This window comes from Pagrus major, chromosome 5 (genome assembly GCF_040436345.1).
Source record: "Pagrus major chromosome 5, Pma_NU_1.0".
NCBI classification, from domain to species: Eukaryota; Metazoa; Chordata; class Actinopteri; order Spariformes; family Sparidae; genus Pagrus; species Pagrus major.
The window spans coordinates 6,249,293-6,271,195 of NC_133219.1; the positions used below are offsets into that span (position 1 = coordinate 6,249,293).

General features: G+C 40.7%; 1 protein-coding gene across 1 annotated transcript; it reads right to left on the minus strand.

Moving 5' to 3' along the window:
• Nucleotides 1-454: 454 nt before the first annotated feature.
• On the minus strand, nt 455-3,586 carry fzd10 (frizzled class receptor 10). Its single transcript, XM_073465495.1, has one exon. It carries the CDS (start codon nt 2,915-2,917, stop codon nt 1,166-1,168), a length of 1,752 nt encoding a protein of 583 aa, XP_073321596.1. The 5' UTR covers nt 2,918-3,586; the 3' UTR covers nt 455-1,165.
• Between the last annotated feature and the right edge of the window lie 18,317 nt (nt 3,587-21,903).

Genomic DNA, 21,903 nt, shown 5'->3' on the forward strand with positions numbered 1-21,903 from the left:
ACAGGACAAACAGGAAACAGGAAACAATGGGACTATTATCCCATTGCCTACTTATGAACATTTAAAAACAAGAATAAAGATGCTGATATTACTGCTTCTGGTCTCTTGACTTAAGCACCAACATGTCAAGCTTGTTTACACTTTATTTGAGCTGATCTGAAATGCTCATAAAACCAGTCAGTTATTACTTGAGTGAAATGTCTCTTTTGTCACTTTTTGTCAATTATTTTAAAGTTATTCTGAAAGCCAAACATACTGTTAAAACCCAGCTCTGACATACCATCACATTCACAAATTAGGGTTAATGATTTAGATTTTTATGATGTATTAAAATGACTGTCTGCAGATAAACAGCGAGGGTGGAAAGCAGAAGTGCTGCAGCAATAAAAGAACAAGCTTCATGCGGCTGCATGAGGATGGAGGGAAGAACAACACAGTCGCAGCACACGATTGCAGCTTTACAAACATTTAAAACTAGAACGTTTTATTAATTTTTCTATAAAATCTGAAGTTTTTAGAAATATATACAAACGTTCCCTTGTGCTATAAAATAGCAAAAGACAAAAAAATGGAAAACTCAACTGTGTACAAATAACTTTTCAATAATGAGTGCTTGATTAATTTATGGCATGGATTTGCCTCACAATGGGCAGTTCTCAACAGCTGCTCTCACTCCAGTTCAAACATATATGACACTGCCTCAATTTCCATTAAAAAGCCTCCAAACACAACACTCATCTCTCTGACCATTCGCCTCCATTGTCTGTGGGGTCCTTTCATTGTCTGTAATCTGTCACTAACAGTACAAGTGTCTTTTTTTGCCTGTAAGGAAAACATCTATTGCACATTATTCAAGTAACCCCATGGCACATCCAAATGGTTTATTCCACTCTTTTTGTCTCGGGAACAATATGATTTTTTTTCCTCAACCAAGTTCCTCAATAGGATAAGTGAATCCAGGAGTAGCAGATTTTTTTTCTCAAACAAAGGCAGCTCTTGTTGCATGAGATGGCTCAAGATACAAAAACCCCACATTTCATGGTCTTCAATGGAGTTTGCATAAATAAAACATAAACCTTGATTCTTTTGATGGCACTCTGATTACAAAGTCTCGTTTAGGTAAGGGCTTTACATGTATTTTTGGGTTTATACAAAGAGAGCCAGCTCATACGCATGTCGGAGGAGGCCGTGTAGGCTCATACTTAGTACTGTGCCCTTTGAGAGATGGGTGAGGTTTGATGTAAGGCCTGCTGCTGGTGAACACACTGGCAGCCTTCCCCCTCGTCCTCTTCTTCAGCTTCCTGCTGAACACATTCTGCCAAGACTGCAGCGTCTTTGAGGTCCAGATCCACATGCCGCTTGTGATGCCCACCACCAACAGCATGAAGATCTTCACCATGAAGATCTCAACAGCAGGGATGGACGTCTTCATGACGCACTCATCTGACTCCGGCCCGCTGCTGTCCACGCACTTCTGCTCCCCTGCCAGGATGCGCCAGTAGTCCATGTTGAGCCTCTCATAGAAGTAGCAGGCGATGACGCAGGTGGCGGGGACAGTGTAGAGCACAGAGAAGACTCCAATGCGAACCATCAGTTTCTCTAGCTTGTCTGTGTTCTCTCCCTCTGTTTTCATTATCTTCCGGATGTGGAAGAGGGCCACAAAGCCCGACAGCAGGAATGAAGTGCCGATAATCAGGTAGCAGGAGAGAGGAATGAGCACAAATCCTGTGAGAGCTTTGACGTCCATGCTGCCCACATAGCACACGCCCGTCAGCTCATCCCCCGCCACCTTCCTCATCACCAGAATCATGATGGTCTTGACGGCGGGGATGGCCCACGCTGCCAGGTGGAAGTAGCTGCTGTTGGCTTCGATGGCCTCATGACCCCACTTCTTCCCTGCAGCCAGGAACCATGTGAGGGTCAGGATAACCCACCAGAGGGAGCTGGCCATGCCAAAATAATACAGGATGAGAAACACAATAGTGCAGCCGGTGCTCTCCAGACCCTCCTGGATAATATACTGGACCCCATTGTCTCTGTCACAGGCTATTCTGTCAGCCCCCACAAAGAGTCGGATGAGGTAGCCCACAGAGTAAACACAGTAGGACATGGAGAGGAAGATGATCGGCCTCTCAGGGTATTTGAATCTCTGCGGGTCTATGAGGAAAGTGAGCACAGTGAAGGCGCTGGAGACAAAGCAGAGGATGGACCAGATGGCCATCCACACCAGGGAGAACTGCTTGTCTCCCTGACTCCAGTACACATCCACTTTGGAGTAGCATTTGGGGGCACATGACTCACTTTTCTCTACAAAGTGGAACTTGCCAGGATTGCTACAGGTCTGCTTGCTGCCACTGTCCTTAAGGTGCAGGTCCTGCCCGCTCAGAGGCCGCTGTGGCCTGAAGTCAGGAGGCTGGGTGTGGGAGACTTTGGGAGGCTCGTCGGAGCCGTTGTTTGGCGCCTCCATGCAGAGGTTGTTCGGGTCGTTTTTGGTTGGCAGCCGGGAGCAGTCCAGAGAGTCAGGCCAGGGGAAGCTAAACTGCTCCAAGATAGGTGAACATTTCAGTTTGACCTGCTCACACATCACTCTGCATGCTGGGATTGGGTTGGAAACCTGCTCTGTGCACATGGGAGCATACAGCGAACACAGGAAAAATTTGAGATGACTGTGGCATCCAAACTGTATCAGCGTCGCAAACTCCTGCAGCTTTATCGCTGCCTCTTTTTGGTCATCGTGGCCCATAAGATTTGGCATGCGAGTCATGTTGTAGCCAATGTCTTTACACTGGGGGATGTTGATCTGTTGACATCTCCCCTCTCCTGACCAGTCCGGGTCTATTGAGCTGATGGCTGATCCCCCACTGCTCCACAGAACCAGCAGCACAGAGATGAGGCTCAGTTCAATAGATGAACTCATTGTCTCCTCTTGATTTAAAGAAAAAATAGGCCAAATGTTCACCACTGCCACAACACTCAGGTTTCTTTCATTAAAAAAGTCAAACCTGGCTACTCTTCCTCTGTCAGATAAATTGAAAAACTTACAGAACTACCTGCTGCAAGACCACCGGTTCCTCATTTTAGGTTTGGAGAGTTTAATAAAAACATAAATCCCGCAATGGTCCGAAAATGTTTCCTCGCTGGGAGCAGCGTGCGTTCAGGTCCATGCTTTCATGCGCTCAGTTTGTCTCTGAAGTGTTGGAGCTACTTGTTCAGCCTCTTGCGCGTCGCATATCAGTCTACTGAGAGTGGAACTGAAGGATCATGTGTTCCGATTTGTTCCCTTCATGTTTCCAAAAGACTCACTTGTCCGTCCTCACGTTTCATGTCACTTTTCGGGAGTATCTGTCTGCGCGATCAGCGCGATTTCAGTCCTTGTGCGACAAGTTGGAAAAAGAAACAAAATAAATTTCCTCCGGTCCTTTACGCGGCGGGGATGGCTGCTCACGAGGCACCGAAACAGTTAGTCAATCAGCGAAATATAAAGTTAAATAAATATCCTCGGTGATGGCAACAAATGTGTCCCAGAAATGCAGGATTATGCTCCTCCCGTCAGCAGGCAGTCGATGCGTTTGGTGGCAGCGCTCGTCTGAGCTGGTCGAAGCCTCCGTCCCGGTCTAACCTGCCAAAAGATCCGCCTTCAAAGACAGCTACTTTGCATAAGAAAGATGACACTGACACGCGGATTATTTTCAAATCGTGCGGAACAGCTTGTTCATTACAGCACTTTCAAAGGCTCACAGCGAACTTCCTTCTCTCTGTTTGTTTGTGCAGAGCCACAAACTTAAACTACAACAGGACAGAGACACGTTTTATGAGATAACCAAAATGTTGCGCAATATGGCTCACAGGCGCACCGGTCCACACAAGTCATGATTTCACTGCACATATGAGACGTATTTATTATTTCCCCCATTGAATTGCTTTTCCAAATGTTTGCAATCCATTTTACCTCCTTGAAATAGCAGACAAATAAGGAAAAACAGAATATTTAAAGTTTTTATTATTGCAATCAATGCTTTTTGTGCATTTTCTTTTTTTCTCTTTTCGTTTTGGACCAGTGCAACCTTTCATTTTGCATTACAGACTTCATATAATATATGTTATTACTTAAACTAAAAAATAATGAGAGAATTCATATGAAAGTTAGTTCAGTGTTGTCCCCTCTGCACAGACAGACAGGACTGAACATGCATGGACGCAGAAACAGAGATCATGCTTCCAGGAGCTGGAATAAGTACTTATTTAGGTAAAAGTAACGATATTTCACTGTTAAAATAAAGCGCTTTAAGTAAAAACAAGCATACACAACATAAAGGTATTATTCTTATTCTTTTATTAACATCTAAGCAGCATTTTAATCTTGCAGCTGAGTATAGTACTCACAAATGCACCGAATGTTATTTGTTTTTGTGTGTTAAATCTGAACCTGCAAAGTACTTGAGTAAATGTTCTTCATTACTTTCCATCATTGTCATTGACAACTTCTTGTAGACTGACTTGAATCCTCCATAGTGATTTCTGGTATATAAAAACTAAAATATGATGATCATAGACCAAACCTCTCAATATCATGCCAGCATAGTGAATGCTGATCACTGTAATATGGAGATGAGTTGAATTTCCCCTTTAAATAATACCATCTAATGTTTTATGTAATGATATATATACACACATGTGTAAATGCGACTGAACTACTGATTGTGAGTAAAAGATGCTGATGGGTTTATCCCTTTAGTTCAACTGAATAGGTTTTATTCATTCCTTAGTAGGCGAGTTAGCATCCAATATACACACACACAACAATAACAGTTTTATTCGGTTGACAAAGAGAGTGTTTGTCAGTCTGTATGAAACTTAAAGAAGTTGATAAAAGCAAGATTCATTTATAATAATGGGATAAATAAGATAGGGTCAGTGTGTTCTGTCTTCTTAAAGTGTAAAACTCAACAACGCTTTGCAGTCACATCCTGTCTTTTCCCATAAAGGAAGTGATCCAGTAAACAAATAAGAAGGTTCCATTCTTTTTGCTAAATTGTTGACAGTTTTCTATTGCCAAGCTCAGAGGAGCTCACATCAATAATTCAGAATTTACTTGCCATGTCTCACAGTGACAATTTTAGTATTTTCATCACTTTGCCTGGTGTCCATTTCTCTAGTTGAGCCATAAATGAACCGTCACAGCAATGTCTTGAGTTTTGGCTCCGATTGACTTTATGTGACATTCACAGAACACAGAACTATTGGTATCTAAGTGCTGTGTATGTTGTCCAATATGGGCCAATATGAAAACTGTTTTACAGAGCGTAATGCAGAAAAGGATGCTTGTGTATTGTTGAATTAGTTTACTGTATCAGTGCACTGATGTCATTCTTTCTTAAACTGTAAAATATCCTGCTTCCATTACAGACCTATCTAAGTGTTTGATAATTTGAGGCAAACGTGTATATATGTTATAAAAGATATTAAACAATATATCCACTATATCGCTTTAAAAAAATGTTTTTATTAATCCCTTAGGTTGGTATCTGCAGTGGCCCCACATTTCAAGTATCAGTCAGGCTCTACTTTAGATCAACTGGGAGTGATATCACAAATGCACCTGTAAATACACCCTTATATCTAGTTTAAAATCCTGGAAAGTTTAATCAGACACTTTAAGAGTTTGTTAATCCGGCCTGACAGACACATACTAATAATATACACTAATAATAAACACTAATAATAGTTTCATTTTTTACATTTTAATAAGCTTCAATTTATTGGAGGGTGAACATTCTCCCTAAGAATATATTGTCCAACTCAGTGGAGAAAAGGGCACTAACAAGCTGCCCAACTGTTGCCTGAATAGTGATTTGCTTCAGCTGTCTTTAGAATGAATGCTTTTATTTTGAAATAATTTCTTACGATTGCACATGAATCAGTGGTGGCTGGAAGAATATCTAGCAAGTTGATCTCGTATGTGGGTCTCCTGTAGGTGCTCCACTTTCCTCTCACACTCCAACTCCATACACCACTGTACTCTGTATGTTGCTGCTAAATGGCCCTCTCTCTTTGTGTCCACAGACTGTCACTTTTGCTGTTTTTTGTATAATCTCTCTTTGGGCTGATTCCTTCTTATCTGTAATTAAAAACCAAATTCAATATGGCCTGCACTCTCACAGTATTCTACAGATGTTGGTCCCCAGAGTTAGTTCAGAATTAGGCTAAAGACCAAATAAATATGCTGCCCCAAATTCCTGGAATAATCTACAGAAGGACCTGAAATTGTCAGCGTTGAAGTCAATCCTAAAAGATCTTGATTATAGTACTCATGGTCAATGTGACTGTAAATCTCTACTGAAATGGTTTTAGAATATTGTTGTTTATGCATCATAAGAGTTTGTTTTCCTGATCTTGTGTTGCACTTTAGTTGGATATTGTGTTAACTCATTTTCTACTCTTGAAAGCGAGATTTTTTTTTTCAAAGAGGCTTTTACCTGAGTTGTATAAAGGATATGTTTATGCATAGAAAGACATTTAGGTTCAGTCAAATGACCATCTTGCCATGAGTATGGATGTTATACTCACTATATACGTGCTAGCCCTGTGTTAAACTGCCCTGTATACATCCTGTCTCTTGCATGCGACCGGCTCCAGCCCCCTGTGACCCTGGACAGGATAAGTGCTTTAGAAAATGAATGGATGGATGGGTTTTTATTAGCCTGTTAAAGCGAAACAATTCCTGCAGAGAGCCGGCCTACATAAGACACAGCAGTACAAAGTCACAGTGTGTCGTAAAATAAACCGAATACAACTCATCAATACACAGACTGCTGTAATAAACAGCATTAGTAAACCCTGATGATGCATAACAACTCCATCTTGGTTACATGTTGCGTCAGTCTGCTCACGGAGGAGCAAGAAGGTGGAGAGACGAACAGGTTATGAGGCCATATTTACGTGTGTGTATAGTGTGTGAGATCCTCCAGACCTCACTCACATTACCTTGTAAAAAGTCTGTGGTGGTAAGATTTATACTCCAGCCCCGCCATGGTCCTCATCAAGGCTGAAACACTGATCACAAGTAAACAGGAGTGCTTTTAGTACATTTTTACAAGAGTCACTAAAGTGCTTTTAGAACTATTTCAGAAATGTGTCCGGGCAAGATGAGAAACCTGGCACCAGCGTGCCTAAATGGTTTAAGCACAGCATATCTGAGTGGTGGCATTTCAGCTGTTAGCACTCAGTGTATGCAGCAGGAGCATAAATATAGGGTATGAATACACTTATGAACACAATGACCTACTCCTATGCAGCATGTGCTTCTCAGATTTCACTCATCCAGCTGTTAATGTTTGAAGACGTTTGGTCCAAAGTTGAGGCGAAAATATCTGTTTGTCACTCAATAAATGTTTGGCGATGTAGGTTTCTGCAAACCACGGCTCTGTTGAAACTTTACATTTCTTTGTGCTGCAACTTGACGTTTCTTTAGGTCCAATTTTCAACACTGCGCCTATGCTCTGGTTACGCTAAGGCACAAAAAACACTTGATTAGGGTCAGGAAAAGATCATGTTTTGCATTAAAAAAAACTGTTTTGGTTGCCACAAACACAGCTGGAGATGTCTCGGGGTCTCGTTAAAAATATCCTGTGGTGTCAAGCTTACAAATGCTAAAATGCCATGGTCCCTCGTCAAAAATATCCAGGCCGTCCTCATCAGAAAAAACAACCATATAGGTTGAATGGGAAAGCAGCTTATCATGCCTCCTTTTTACGTTTCTTGTTAAGTGGTGCTCTCTAGCGGCTGAAGTGATCTGCAAAGGAGGAGAAGGATTATGAAGACGGAAAAGCAAAGGTGGGAAGTAGCGAAGTACAAATACTTTTTTCATGTACTTAAGTAGACATTTCAGATATCTGTACTTCACTTGAGTATTTACTCTCCTGACAACTTTTTAATTTTACTCCCTTAATTTGAACACAAATATCTGTACTCTCTTACTTTACCTTCTCCAACTTTAGTTTGAATGCAATTGAGGGGAATTATTGATTATTTTTATTTTTGCGTCGTTGCACGCCACCTTCCCAACATCACAAGACTTATTTCAACCTATCAGTGCATATTACGGACAGCAGACGTAGTGAGATGAAACGATGTAAAAGACGTGTCGAGATGGAAACAGACGGAGAGGGAAACTGGAATGGGGAGAAAAGGTGTGTTTATTGTCTCATATCTGCAGAGACCCTGCAGCCCTCTGCCTGGATTTTCTTATTTTCTTTTTCTTTCTTTGTTGCTGTGTTCGGGACACTTTACCAACCCAAAATGTTGGTATTTGACTTGCTGGAAATGAGACTCAACAATCAGCTATCTTTGTGGTGCATTTGTGAACAGCTTGGACAAATCCTACTGATTCCACCTTTAAGTTTAATAGTCCTTGAATTATATTAATATGACGTGAGGTTCAGTTAGCTTCGCACAGAAATGTCTGGTAGAAATGTCCTTCAGAGGGACACTTTTTACTTTTATACTTTGAGTATTTTTCAGAGCCAGTACTTTATTACCTTTATTTGAGTAAAGAGTTGAATCAGTACTTCTACTTTTACAAGTCTTTTTTCACATAAATATCTGTGCCTGTACTTGAGTCACCAATATGTGGACTTTTGACATCTCTGGTGAAAAGTCTGTATAGGGAAGCCAAACCACCATGTTTTGCCAGACTTAACCTATTAGTTTTAGTGCCTAAATCTAACCAGACTGCTAGCGTGTGACTCATTTTGGGGGTCAATGGAAATCGACCTTTTTAGTCGTTTCTGTATGTGTTGATAATATCCAGTGGTGTCACACACATGTTGAAATGCAGTCTTGAATTGTGGTCACTGGCCTGCCATTCTTCTTGATTGTAACTACTGTAACTAACACATTTTGTAGAAGTGTCAATATGGTACGTAGCCTGTTAGAGGTACACATGTGAATGTATCAGTGGTTTGCAGAAATGTTTACTGCCAACATTTTATCTGGGAGATTGGACTGAAAAAGTCATATTCAATGTTCAACTGCTAATCTGTTCCTAGTCTGTAAGTCATGCCTTTTGCTGCCACACTGTTTGATTTCCGGCCTTTTGAACCTTTTCTGTTGAGTTATAATAATATTGGTGGGAAACTCGTAATTGTATGCAAACCATTTCCCTTTGTTAAAAAAAAGCCCAGATGCAGAAGCAGCATGCATTTCATATACTGTGACCCCTCACAAAGACAAGGACAACAGCTGACATGCCTGCTCTGTCCCTCCCTCTCCACTAGACTTTTATTAGGGAGCTGATGTGTAGGAGTAGAACAAAAAGAGATGACGGCTTTAATGTGAAGAAGAATAATGTAATATCAATGCATTCCCAGAGCCGGGGCCGATTCTGCTCTTCATTTACTGATCATCCAGCTTTCAGGAAACCCTGTCTGGCATATTTTAAAGCAAATATCTGCCCTTATTATCGCCGCCTTTGGTGTAATGAAGCTGACAAGATAATACTGTCACACAGTCTAATAAGAAGACACAGACTACTGGTTTGTGGTAATTCGTCGCCTTTGTTCAGTTCTCGCTCCTGTCTCTCCTTCTGCCTCCCTCTCTTTCATGATTGTTTTGCTGGTCATGATGATATCTCTTTGAAAATGAGAAGAAAAGGGAGGAATCAGCCCTGTTCACTCTTTAGCATCTGTAGCCTCTGCAGCAACTACAGCCTCTTTTATGATTTTTTCCCCCCCCGTTTCATATACAACCCCCGCCTATAGCTCATTTCTACTCACACACACACACACACACACACACACACACACACACACACACACACACACACACACACACACACACACACACACACACAGCAACTTTATCTCATCTTTGCAACCATAACAGTGTGATGAAGAAAAGCAGCGCAGCTCCACCATCTCTGAGAAATCAGCAACTGTGAGATAATTCTGTAACTAATAAAGTGAAAGGGGGGGGGGCCCTTTGATGGCTGAAGCTGAAAAGATATTTTATTTTTTTGTGTGTGGGATTTGCGATGTGTGATTCTATGGAGCGAGCTCGCTCCCCTGCTGCTAGGCTCTGGCTGGAAGCTGGCCCCCCTCTGGCTAATGTTATGGAGAATCGGAGGAATTTTATGGCTGTCTTTTCCCTCAGCCCCCTTTTTTCTTTTGTTCCCCTTTGAAGAATGACTTTAGACATTTTATTTACATATTTAACCATGGATGAAAGAAATGAAGGGTGAGGAAGCAAAGCTCCTTGGGTCCTTAAGGGAGTTTTGATCAGTTAAAATGAACTGAAGCTAATACATTTTTGTTTGCGTAGCCTGAAATTAGACGGGTATCAAACACGCCACTGATGGTGACATTTCTGGAAATGACGCCGTCACTTCTTTGATGGGAAATATGATCTACTTACACCAACTCTGTATCAGTAATCTTAGTATTCCTCTTAATTGCTGTGGTTGGATGACTGGCATGCTGTTCCAACATGTGAGGTATGCTATGGGAGAGATGGGGGACGTTTTAGACATGTTTGGCATTGTTGCTGGCGTTGAAAGGGCATGTTGATTAAACGTACGGGTGGGGTAGGACTATAATCTTCTTAACCAAGGCCCTCCTCTTCTCTTTCAGAGGGCACAATGAGAAGAAACAACACACTCAGTTGGAGGTGAGACTATTTGTCCACATGCCCTGCACATTGTCCAAGGATCCTGTTCTCCCTCCTGATCGCACGCATTCAGCGTTTAGCTCAGGATGATCCTATTTATCAACATAATCTGTTATTTTCTCCCTTATCGCCACTCCACGATTTGTGAAGAGGTTCGAGCCAAAAAAAAAAAAAAAAATAGAAGATGGCAAAGCATCAGTAGTAAAATTGTTGAATATTAAAGTGTCCTATCCCAGTTTTTAAAGATTGTTTTGCAGCTGCTAGCAGAGATAATTCTGCCTTATAATAAACATGGTATTTTTCTGTCCTGTTTGAACTGCTGGAGCTCTAATAAGAGCACCAGTTTTCAGTAAAGGGTCAGATGTTTTGAGGAAACGCATATGAATCAAGCAATTAATTATTGAAGAGCCCTGTCAACATCAAAGCCGGCAGTATTCTTTGCTCATATGGTTTAAATAGTTCAATAAAGTAACTTATTAATGAGGACTAATTTGTCTCACTCTTCTTTTTGCTTTGCTCCATTAAAATCTGCTTTGTTTCACTGCTGTTATTATGGTGAGGCTCCCATCAGTTGAAGGTTAACCCTCTGACCTCATTCATTGTGTGTTGTGGTTGATAAGAGGAAGTCACTGCGTTATTGTAACCTTTCAAGTGTTTATAGAGTAGATTAGTATAATTATAAGCATGGTACTTTATATGAGCTGTCAGCCAATCTGCAATAAACAGTGTTGTAATGAATTCTTGTTTGTTATGAAGCCCAATAACGTCAGTGTTGAGGCTGCTTTGAAACAGCAATATTAGGGTTCTTACATCATACCCTTTCATGTGGTGGTCGTTTAACAGCACAGAAAAGAGGAAGGGAGGAAGAAGTGGAGGAGGAGGAGGAGGAGGAGGAGGAGGGGTGTTGGAGTTCAGTAGCTTGAGACGATGAAATGAACCAAAACAGTTACAGTCAACTGTTCGCAAAACGCATTTTAGTTGTAGGAAGTCACAGCGGAGAAATGTGCAAAAGCTCGGCAACTTTTCTGTAAAGTTTTCAAAAAACATGAGAGTGATTAGTGGACGTTATAGATGAAGGAGGAGCGGGGAAAAAAAGTCAAAAAGGGGGTAAACATTTTATTGCCTGGATCAGTGAAGGACACTGATGGCAATATTATTACCCAAGGTCCTCGTGGGGGCACTTGAGTGTGAATTGCTAATCAGGAAGGCCTTCTCTGGTCTAATCCCTCTTTGAGTGGCCGGCCTGGAATCAGCGCGTCTGGGGAGACTCCCCACTGCTTCTGGCTCTGGAGGCTCCATTCAATAGCGCAGCCCTCCTGTCCCATTCCCACAGTCCCCTCACACTGTGCATCGCAGCCATGCATGTGCGCACACACACACATATCCTCCTCTAACCAAATTAGATTAGACCCTTCCCTTTCTCCCCAGCAAGGCGCTGGTCTTTTCTCTGCCCGGTCATTTATCCTTCCCCTTTGTCTCTGCTTTATAAAAGAGAAACAAATTCCCAAACAACTCCTCTCCAAAGAATGCGCTGGTTTGGAAAAGGATGAGGCAGACATCTTTAGCAGACCTTAGGTGATGCTATGATATCGCCATCCCTTTGGTGTGTCAGCTCTAATGATGTGTGGGGGAGCAGAGTGGTGTGGCAGAGCAGTGAGAACAACGCCAGCTGTGCATCTTGTCAACCTGTTACCCCAAAACAACACTGAGCCGTTTCTGACAGCAACACTAAGGATCTCTTTATTGTGGCCCCTCGCTAACATTGTCCAACATTTGCTCTGCTTGGCCGATAAATCCTCCCTGACTAGAATAGATAAAGTGAAGTTGGCGGAGTGTCTGCATTTGATGTGCACCAGTGTGTCAGAGTCCTGTAGTATTAGTTGTTTTGATTCCTTGTATCTTTATTCCTTGTAACGCAGTAATGGACACTGACACAAATAGGCAAAATAAAGGCCTCAGTTGAAAGGGTCTTTTGTAAGTAAGCCCTGGTGGAAGCTTATTCCTCCTGGTTGAATGTGCAGCCAAGCTATCCCAAAAGCAGCAAATTGAGATCAAAGCAAAATTAAAGCTGACTCGTTCAAAGCAAGATAAAAATGTGTGAGCCTGCAGCAATATTTTCTCCATTGATTTCCTCCTTTGCTTGCACTCCGTGGGACTGTGCTGTGCTCAGCGCCAGCATCGGAGACTGTGAGGCTGCTGCAGGGAGAGAGGAAATGACTATCGATACAGACAGAAAAACACTGTCATAATGATCAGGGATAAATGGATTTCACAGGGCGCAAGAGATCTAAGTGATTGGGTAACTTTTCATTGCCGTCCAAATCTGTTTTCACTTTGCATTGAGACACAGGGAAGAATAATGAGAACATCTAATGGCAAGCATGAGAGTGGCATCAAGAGCGAGCATTGGAAAGACATTGTCTAGTGCTGTTATTAGATGTGATTCTCTGGATAGAAGCAGGCGTGTAGAGCCAAGTTTTGTCATTGTCTTTTTATCTGGTGCATTTTTAAAGGAACCACATGTGGAGTCTATGTCTCTGAAGTTTAGATTTACAAGAACACTGAAGAGTGTCTTTTGCAGACATTTCTCTGGCCATTTTTATTTGCTTTTATGTTCAGTGCGAGCACAAAGACTCAGGCACAGATGAAGTTTTCTCAGTGCCGCGCAGCAGATAACTGCACATGGGAAAGATGTCAGCTTTAATTAGAGAGAGAGAGAGCTTGAATGTGATGTTCCAATAATAACGCAACAGCAAACAAAATGTCTTTGTTATGTGGAACTCAAATCTCGGTAATTATGTATAATTTACAATTGTTGTATTTGCGCTGCGGGTTGTCGGCAAGGTGTGAAGGGATGAGTGAAGGTGCAGGTGAAGGATTCAGTGCTGCGTTTGAAGTCCGCAGAGGGATTGACAAGCCTTGCAGTGAAACCTGAGCAGGTATGAAGACAAGCTGGAACAATCAGACGCCGCAGACCAAGAGTGTTTCTCTGTTTCTGATGTAATTCTTCTCGTGTTGGATCTTTACACACTCTTGCACATCAGTCTTTATCTATAGTAGAATAATGTGGCAAAGATGTTGGAAAAGCTGATGAGAAATCTAAAATGTCTGCCAGACGACACTGGAGGTTTCAGCAACTTATAAAAAATGTACTCTCTTTGTTTTCTGCTTCTCCCAAACACATGCAAGAGCGCATTTGCACATCTTTTATGCTCGCTTCACCTTTCTGTTGTGAGGTGTAACACCTGGGCGAGCTGAAAGGAACATGAATCAAGCAGAGGAAAATGTCTTTTAATCTGTTTCAGATATTGTTTCATAGCTGTAAGCAGTCTTACCTCATCTATGAAGCTTCCTTCTCAGACAGAAGGATCACTGTATCTGCAGGAATTCCTCAGGCTCAAATATCAAAACAGCACTAAATAACCTGTCATTCTCCTTCCCCAGAACATAGACGCTGCTGCGTGATCAAGCTTGTGGTCCATTTTTGAGTGTAAAAAAAAAAAAACCCTACAATGGTGTAACCTCTAGTGTAAAGGTCAGACCATTGTAGGTTGATTTATAGACAGACAGGCAGTATTTCAGAATGATCTCACAGAATTATGTTGCTTGGATTGGATTGAATTCTGATATGATAATCAGCTATTTCAAAGCAGAGCCAAAGATTTTTATGATCCTGAAGATTTGGATTTAGATTTGGAAATCCGATCCTATCTTTAATCCAGATAAAATGCTGCATTTGGGTATTTCGAAATTTAAAGCAGAGATCTGGATCAATTTGATGCCAGACTTTAGGATCATTTGGATCCCACCTCAGAGGTGGATTTGACATAGATTTACAGGTAGCCTAGGCTTATCTCCTTACAGATACCGTTTCCAAAGATGGTCATTACATCTGAACAATAAACTGAATGTACCCTTCAAATGTGAGAGGTGTTTTAGTTCCAACAGAACCAAGTAATTGAAGAAATGTATGCAAGGTATGGCTGGGCCGCTTTACTTCATGAAAACATTGAAAAGCTGCTGTAATACAGCAAAAACACTAACAACAACAGACACACTGTGTGTTTGTGGTCACACAGTAGCATTGTTGTATAATGTACCTCAAAGTCAACCTTGAGTAAAAGCAGAGATATTGTGTTAAAATAGTATTTGGTAATAGTGAAAGTCACCCATATGAAAAGTACTTGAGTAAAAGTCTTAAAGTATCTGAAAAGTAAAAATGAGGTAAAAATAAATTATACATATATTTATATATATGTGCTGAATACAATGTACATGTATACTATAGGTCAGTTGGCCTGGCCAGTAATCAAAGCCAATATTTAGTATTTTTCTCGTTGTCAAATCAGTGTTGTTTTTATCTGATTGCAGATAAAATAAATTCATTTAAAAAATGAATTAGTATCATAAAATAGAAATACTCAAGTAAAGTACAAGTTCCTCAAAATTGTTCAAAGCACAACTTCAAGTACACTACTTGAGTAAATGTACTTAGTTACATTCCACCACTGTGCAGTAGGCTAGCAGAGACAACAGGATGGGTCAAATCAAGGTCCAAACATCAACAAAGCCAACAGCTCCTTATCCCAGAGGTCAACAGAGCCAAGTTAGCTCCCGTTAGCATGACCTAAGAAAACAATTAGTGATCATTATGCCCTTGTTTTAAATATGTGACAATTTGAGTAGCTGGCTTGCTTTTTGTAAGAAGTAATGTAACAAGTTAGTTTTGCAATTCAGGTAATCCGTTTTGTAGTTATGTTTTCTAATAAGTAATCCATTACTGTAAGAAATTCACCATATTTCCCTGTTCCTGTTTCTCTCCTACTTCTTGGCAGGCAGCATGCAGCCACCTTTGGTTGTGTAAGTGCAGTTGTGTTGTGTCAGTGTGCAGGTGTAACTCTGCAAGATGGACAGAGCAGAGAGGGCAGCCTCTGGGTCATTAGAGGTATGGATCCACTGGGACAGTATTAGCAACAACATTGCAAAGGCGTTTTCATTTTTGGGAATGTAACAAGTTACGTATTAATGGCAGCAATGTTGTTATTTAACAAGTTACTTTTCAAAAGTAGTACCACCTAACACTGATCAGGATCACTGTGATCCAGTCTGCCAAAGCTTTGAGATACACGGACAAAGTCAGTGAGATCATTTTGATCAATGACTGAGAAAAGTTAGATTTCACGTTCTTAATCGTTCAGATCCAGATTACACGTTTTGAAATTCCGACCTCAGGAGATAAAGGAGTGTTGTTATCAAGTAAACTTTTTTATCTATAATCTGTACTGCAGTAAAATGCCTCAAAAATAAACTGAATGATAGTAGCAATAAAAATATCTTGTTTTCACAAATTTCAGGCCTCATCAGAGAGACAACTGTTGGTAACCCAGTTATGGAACGTGCCCATGGGCTTTTCTCCTCCTCTTACACTCTGAGCAAGTGCAGTGGCTGTTTGACTTCTCATGTTTGGTGTTCAAGAAGGTGTCCCAGACATGATATCAAACTTAACACCAAGTGATTTCCAACCCTGTAAGCTATCCAACACTGTCAAAAGACGTAACCACTAAGACAGAAGTCGTCCTGTTTGGAGCTGTTTGACATGCGACTTTCATACATCCTGTTTGATACGCCTCAGCTTTATCTCTAAAGTAAAACAGAATGGTATCTTTGGGGAAAGGCTGGTTTTTCCTACAACTAAACAACACATGAAACAATATGCATTCATCTCCATCCATCACACACACGTAACACACACACACATTCCTTTTTCTTCTTCATAGTTCCTGCAGACGAGGCCATTGCTGCTTCTTGTCACGGTAAAAGGATGTTGATGCAGAGTAAAGGGATTTTACAGCAGTTTTATTGGTTGTGGCTCTGATAAGAAGCCAGTGACTCGAGCAAAGAAAAAGTATACACCGAGTGCTCAAAGATGGCTGTTGTTACGATGTGATTAGGTGTGACAGACTCAGACCAGGTTTGAGCCCTTAAGCTCGTTATTAAAAGCATTCACGGCCTAAAGCTTAGAGCTCTTTGTCTGCTTTTTAAAGTCGTTATTATTTCTCTTAAAACAAAGTTTCTTATTAGGAACAATCATGGCAACACAGTCAAAAGGAATTTGCGTTTTTGGCGAAAAGGTTTGTTCAGACTGAAACCAATTTCTACATACAAATGTTACTGGAATGTTTGCTGGAATGTTGTAGCTATAATGCTGTGCATTGGATGCTACAGACTTAAAACAATAGTTCAAAAGTTTGTAAAATATTTATTTGCTCTCTTTTTATAGATTGAGGTTACATCTGCTGTGTGGGCTGCTCTTTAGGGATTTTTTCCCATGGATGAGACCTAGTCAGACTTTTCTTCATGTGTGAAACTGAAAAAAAAAAATCAGTTTTTATAATTGCTAGTTATCTGCTGTCAGTGTCACGGATGGAATATTGCGTACTATCGGCAGGTCAGTAATGCACCACCACCTCGTGTCCTGCTTAGAACATGAGGCAGTGGTGCACTTCAGCCTCCTGTCGTCAAAACGAGTATTACAAAAGCAAACACTTCGAAAAATGAGCCATACAAAAACAACTTTCCTCCTGAATTGCCCCCCCCCCCCAAAAAAAAAAAAAAAATGTCACTTGGTTTTATACATGGCAAACATTTTTTTCAGTGAAAGAAAAATCTTTTGACTTAGTTTCACATGACATTTTTTTTCTCTACTGAAAAAAGTAGTTTTCACAAATAGAAAAGAAAATAAGGAACTTGTAAAGACTATTCTGGCAAAACTTTTATTCTAAACTTTAATACAGGAGAGAAAACAATTTATACAAGACTTAGAAAATGCATCACATCAAAAAAAATTCCTCACTTCCGTAGTATTTAGACTGAATAGGGAGCACATTTTTGTTTCCATTAATCTGACATTTTTGAATGCTGGTATTTATTATTGGGTGACAACTCTGACTAATTTTAGAACTCACCAGGAGTGTCAAACAAAATCTTGATGTTATTTCTGTTCCGTCATAACTGAAGTTATTTCCTTCTGAATAAGCACTCCAGTTTTTGCCGTCCAGAACTATTGAAGGCAGTAGGTGCCATTGTGCATTGTAAGCTTCGTTCTGTGTTTAGTCTGAACACCACTTCAAATCTAAATGGGATTTAACACACCCATGAGGTTAATGTCTTTTAATTGGTGTTCATTTTGTTATGCAATCAACAATACTTCATAATCGAGATCTGTTTGTGTCTGTTTGTGCATGTTGTAACTTCTCTCTGCGGTTCTTACAGTAACAACCCATCTAACCTGCAGATCCTTCCACAGCATCTACCAGGTGTTCCTACAATAAGGCTGAGGTCTGGGTGACAGCAGCCTTTTCAATAGTTTCCTCCAATTATTATTCTGTTTCATCTTCGCTGCAGATGTTGAGAAGATCTGAGCCTTTATTCGCCTGAGAGGAAGACCAAACGTTGGGTAAACAAAACTTCTGTCTTAAGTGGCTTCTTGAGTGTCAAGTGCTGTTGACAGTCTGGCTTCAGTGTGAGCAGACTGTTAGCTGTCCAAACAGGGTGACAGTAGGTTCAGGTCAGCAGGAGTGAAAGACAACACCGTCAGCTTTCCCTCTGTCCTCCACGAGCTGACACATACTCACCCCCCCACCCCCAACTCCGCTCCCTTGTGACGACTGACACCCTTGTCCCCTATCCTCTAGCTATCACCGTAAAGAATAGGACATGCTGTCACCACCATGACCCTCTCAGTCTGGACAAACAACTGTAGCCTCTCTTCATGTCAGTGTCTGTTTCCTCCTCTCCCTCTGTGGTTTTGACAGAGAGGCTGGTGTTTCAGGTTCAGGACGTTTCCATTAGCACCTTTTGGTGAAGCCCTTTCATCCAGCCGTCACAGCCCTTGTGATCTGACCATGGCAGAGTTGTTAACCTGCCGCTGTGACGACGTCGAGGCAGACAGACCCGACAGCACAGCGAGGAAGTCTTCAGTTCTGTTTGCTCCCGCTCTAATAACTGTTTGCTCTGCTGTCTGGAGGTGTTTGTTTACGTCTGTTGACATATGGCTCAGTGCTGACATCTGATATGTGTAAGGGATACATGTCATGTGTGAATGTCATTCCAGTGTGCAGTCCATTGTGAGATAAGTATTTGACACTTTTGTCTTAGCTCAGAAATATGAAGCAAACATTTTTTCTTGTTTACTTTGCAGGCATGTACTGTATATGGAGCTGAAGTCCTGGACTGTGTTTGAATAGTAAAATAAACGTACTTCCTGTGTCTTTACCTAAACACTTTTCCTTGACCTTTATGGAAAACTTGCATTCTGCATTCTGAGATGAATGATTATCTTCTACTTTGCTTTTTATGTCAAGTGAAAAACCTTTGTTATATCAAATAAGTAAACAATTTTTAGGAAGATATTACAAAAACAAATCCCAACTACAGCTCCATATACTTGTCAATTTAAGACGTGGGTATGTCTATAGCAGGAATAAGCAAGAATCTCTATTTGTGTCTGTTCAGCCAACTGAATTATCTGTTTTTACATAAACTTGAATGGATGGATATTGACACATTTTACTTGTAAAAAGTACATTGGGAGGGTTACATTAAAATGCATTCCTATACAGTTACTAATTATCGTACATCATCGTAGTGCGCATGAGCCACCGTGCATGCAGCCTGTTGCAGTCACTTACATTTCTTGTATTGTTGTTTTGTTTTTGTTGTTCTTGCTTATATATAGTTTGTATTATTATTATTGTTATTATTATTATTATCATTGTTTTTTTTCTGCATATTTCTGGACTTTGAATGGGAGCAGCTGCAATGCAAGCAATTTCCCCTCAGGAATCAATAAAGTATTTCTGATTCTGATTACCTGTTAAAAAATGTAGTTTATCCAACGTATCACAATATCAACATGTAAAAACAAACAATAAAACAACAAAAAACGTGCAGATAAAGAAAAGAAATATCAGTAAGAGGACTTTTATTTAATCTTGATACAAAAGTGTGTCTTCTGTTGTATTACATACTCATGTATTCAGTTTCACTCGAGACCAGAATGATGTTGTGTGAGACGCTTGAAGTGTTGTCATGTGTGCTTATGTGCATGGTTACAGACTTTATTTTGAAAGTGTAATTCAGTTAGTAATCCCCTTTTGTTTTCAGTAAATCTATAACTACATCCAGTTACCTTTATTGTATCCTAATTACTTAATCCTATATTACATGTATTCTGTTACTCCTCAAGCCTTTCTATCAGATAGGCATACTTGTTTCAGCAGAGTACTCACTCATCGTCTGTAGGCGCGTTTACATCCACCTGTTTGTATGTCCATTTTCAATCTGATCATAAAAACCTGAGTGAAAACACACAAAATTCTTAAAAAACAAACAAACAACTAATAAAGCTTTAAAACTTGGCTGAGGCATCAAAAAACAAAAATAAAATGCCACAAGGAACAAATGAAAACAGACTGCAAGTAAATCATAATGTTCATGAAGCATTATATCTGGATTATACTCAGAAATGACTAGAACATGGACAGATGTGGACACAACAGATGCGTAGTAGTTATGTTTATATTACATTTTGGTGTCCACTTGGAGGACACATTTCCCTCATGTACAGCGGAACAGTAACTTGTTGTAGCATAGTGGCTGCATGGATGTCACAAAAAATAGGAGGGTCTGTTCTGTGCTGGTGGCCACTTAAGGGGCGTTCAGTGTTGGTCATAATAGTAGTACTAGGTAGCCTAATATTTTCTGAAGTGGTACATGATGTAAAAAGTTTGAGAAACACTGGTTTTAAGGCTCATTGGAAATGAAATATTAAAGAAACATCCATATTAGAACTTGTGTTTTTAAGAAAAGTCCGCTTCCTCAAGACATAATGAGTGAACCACATGCCGTGAAGTTTTCTGAAATAAAACCTTGAAGCTCTGGTTTCACATCAGCTCTCTACAGTCACATGAGGTTATAGTACAGCTCCAGTATAACTGGATTAACCGTCTATAGTTATGAATAAGCCTGGCCTCTGCAGAGTAATGTGGGCTTTAACCACTGATTCATTCTTTTCCAGACAATTTATCTCTCCTCATTGGCATCCAATAAGTCAAACCATTAAAACGATTAATCAAGTTCTCATTGAATACCAAGGGACACACTTCAATTGATAGGGCAAACAATTAATGGCATCCTGTTTATTTGAAGTGATTATACTGGGTTTGTTCCCATCTGCCTCGTGGGAGGAAGCGGCGTCCCTGGTGCAGATGCTGTTTGTCAGAAGTCAGAACGGTGAAGCAGCGAGCCAGCATGCAACAGAGGAGATTCAAGCAAACTGAAATAGAACAATGGCTCTTCCAAGCCCGTATCCTATTTCATAGGGAACAATGCTTAGTTTGTGGCACTTTTCCATACACATGAAAGACAAGCCATGCTTCTGTAGCTATACACTGTACGCATTTTTGTGATATTTTGGTTCCGTTTGCTTTGAAGTGTGTTAGGGGAAAGACAAGCCTCTGCATAGCATCAAATGAAAAAAGGATTTGTGGAGCGGATATAATCATTTAGTTCCAGACTGTGTTTTAATAGTTATACGTACAGTGTATTTATGATTAGCTGCTGCATCTCAGGCCCAGGACAGTTTGAGCAGCAGCTGCGGTGAATGATGAACTGTGTGACTTTAGCTCTTACTGCAACATTAGTTGGCAGTTTGCACCTACAGCTTGTTTTTGTTATATTACAAATGAGATTAAAGTAAAGACAGCACAAGAGCAGCTGCAAAGTTTAGTGACTGCTCTCTTCTTTGTGAGGACCCCCCCTCGGCCAAAGTGTAGTCCAAGGCAACTCCTCCTCCTCTTATTGTCCAATGGCATGCTTGTTTGTTGTCATTACACTATTGTTTTCACTGTCACTTTTGATCTTGGTTTACAGTCCCAGATGTTGGCAGAGGGGTGCAATCCCACAGAAAAGACAATTTAGGGCAGCGTCTGATGTTCTCTGTGGTGCAGTTCTCTTAAAACAGCAAACACAGACTCTCTCTCCCAAGAAAACCCACGCAGCCATCGGCCGATACAGGAAAGAAATGCGGCCTGAGCCTGTGGCAAACTGTTTTGGTTGACCAAGTTAATAGGATTTACTGTTTTGCAATTACAATCCCATTGATTCTATCACAGCAGATTTATATCCAAGCTAGAATGTCACTCAATCCAATATCAAACTCGACAGCTCTGTATCACTCAA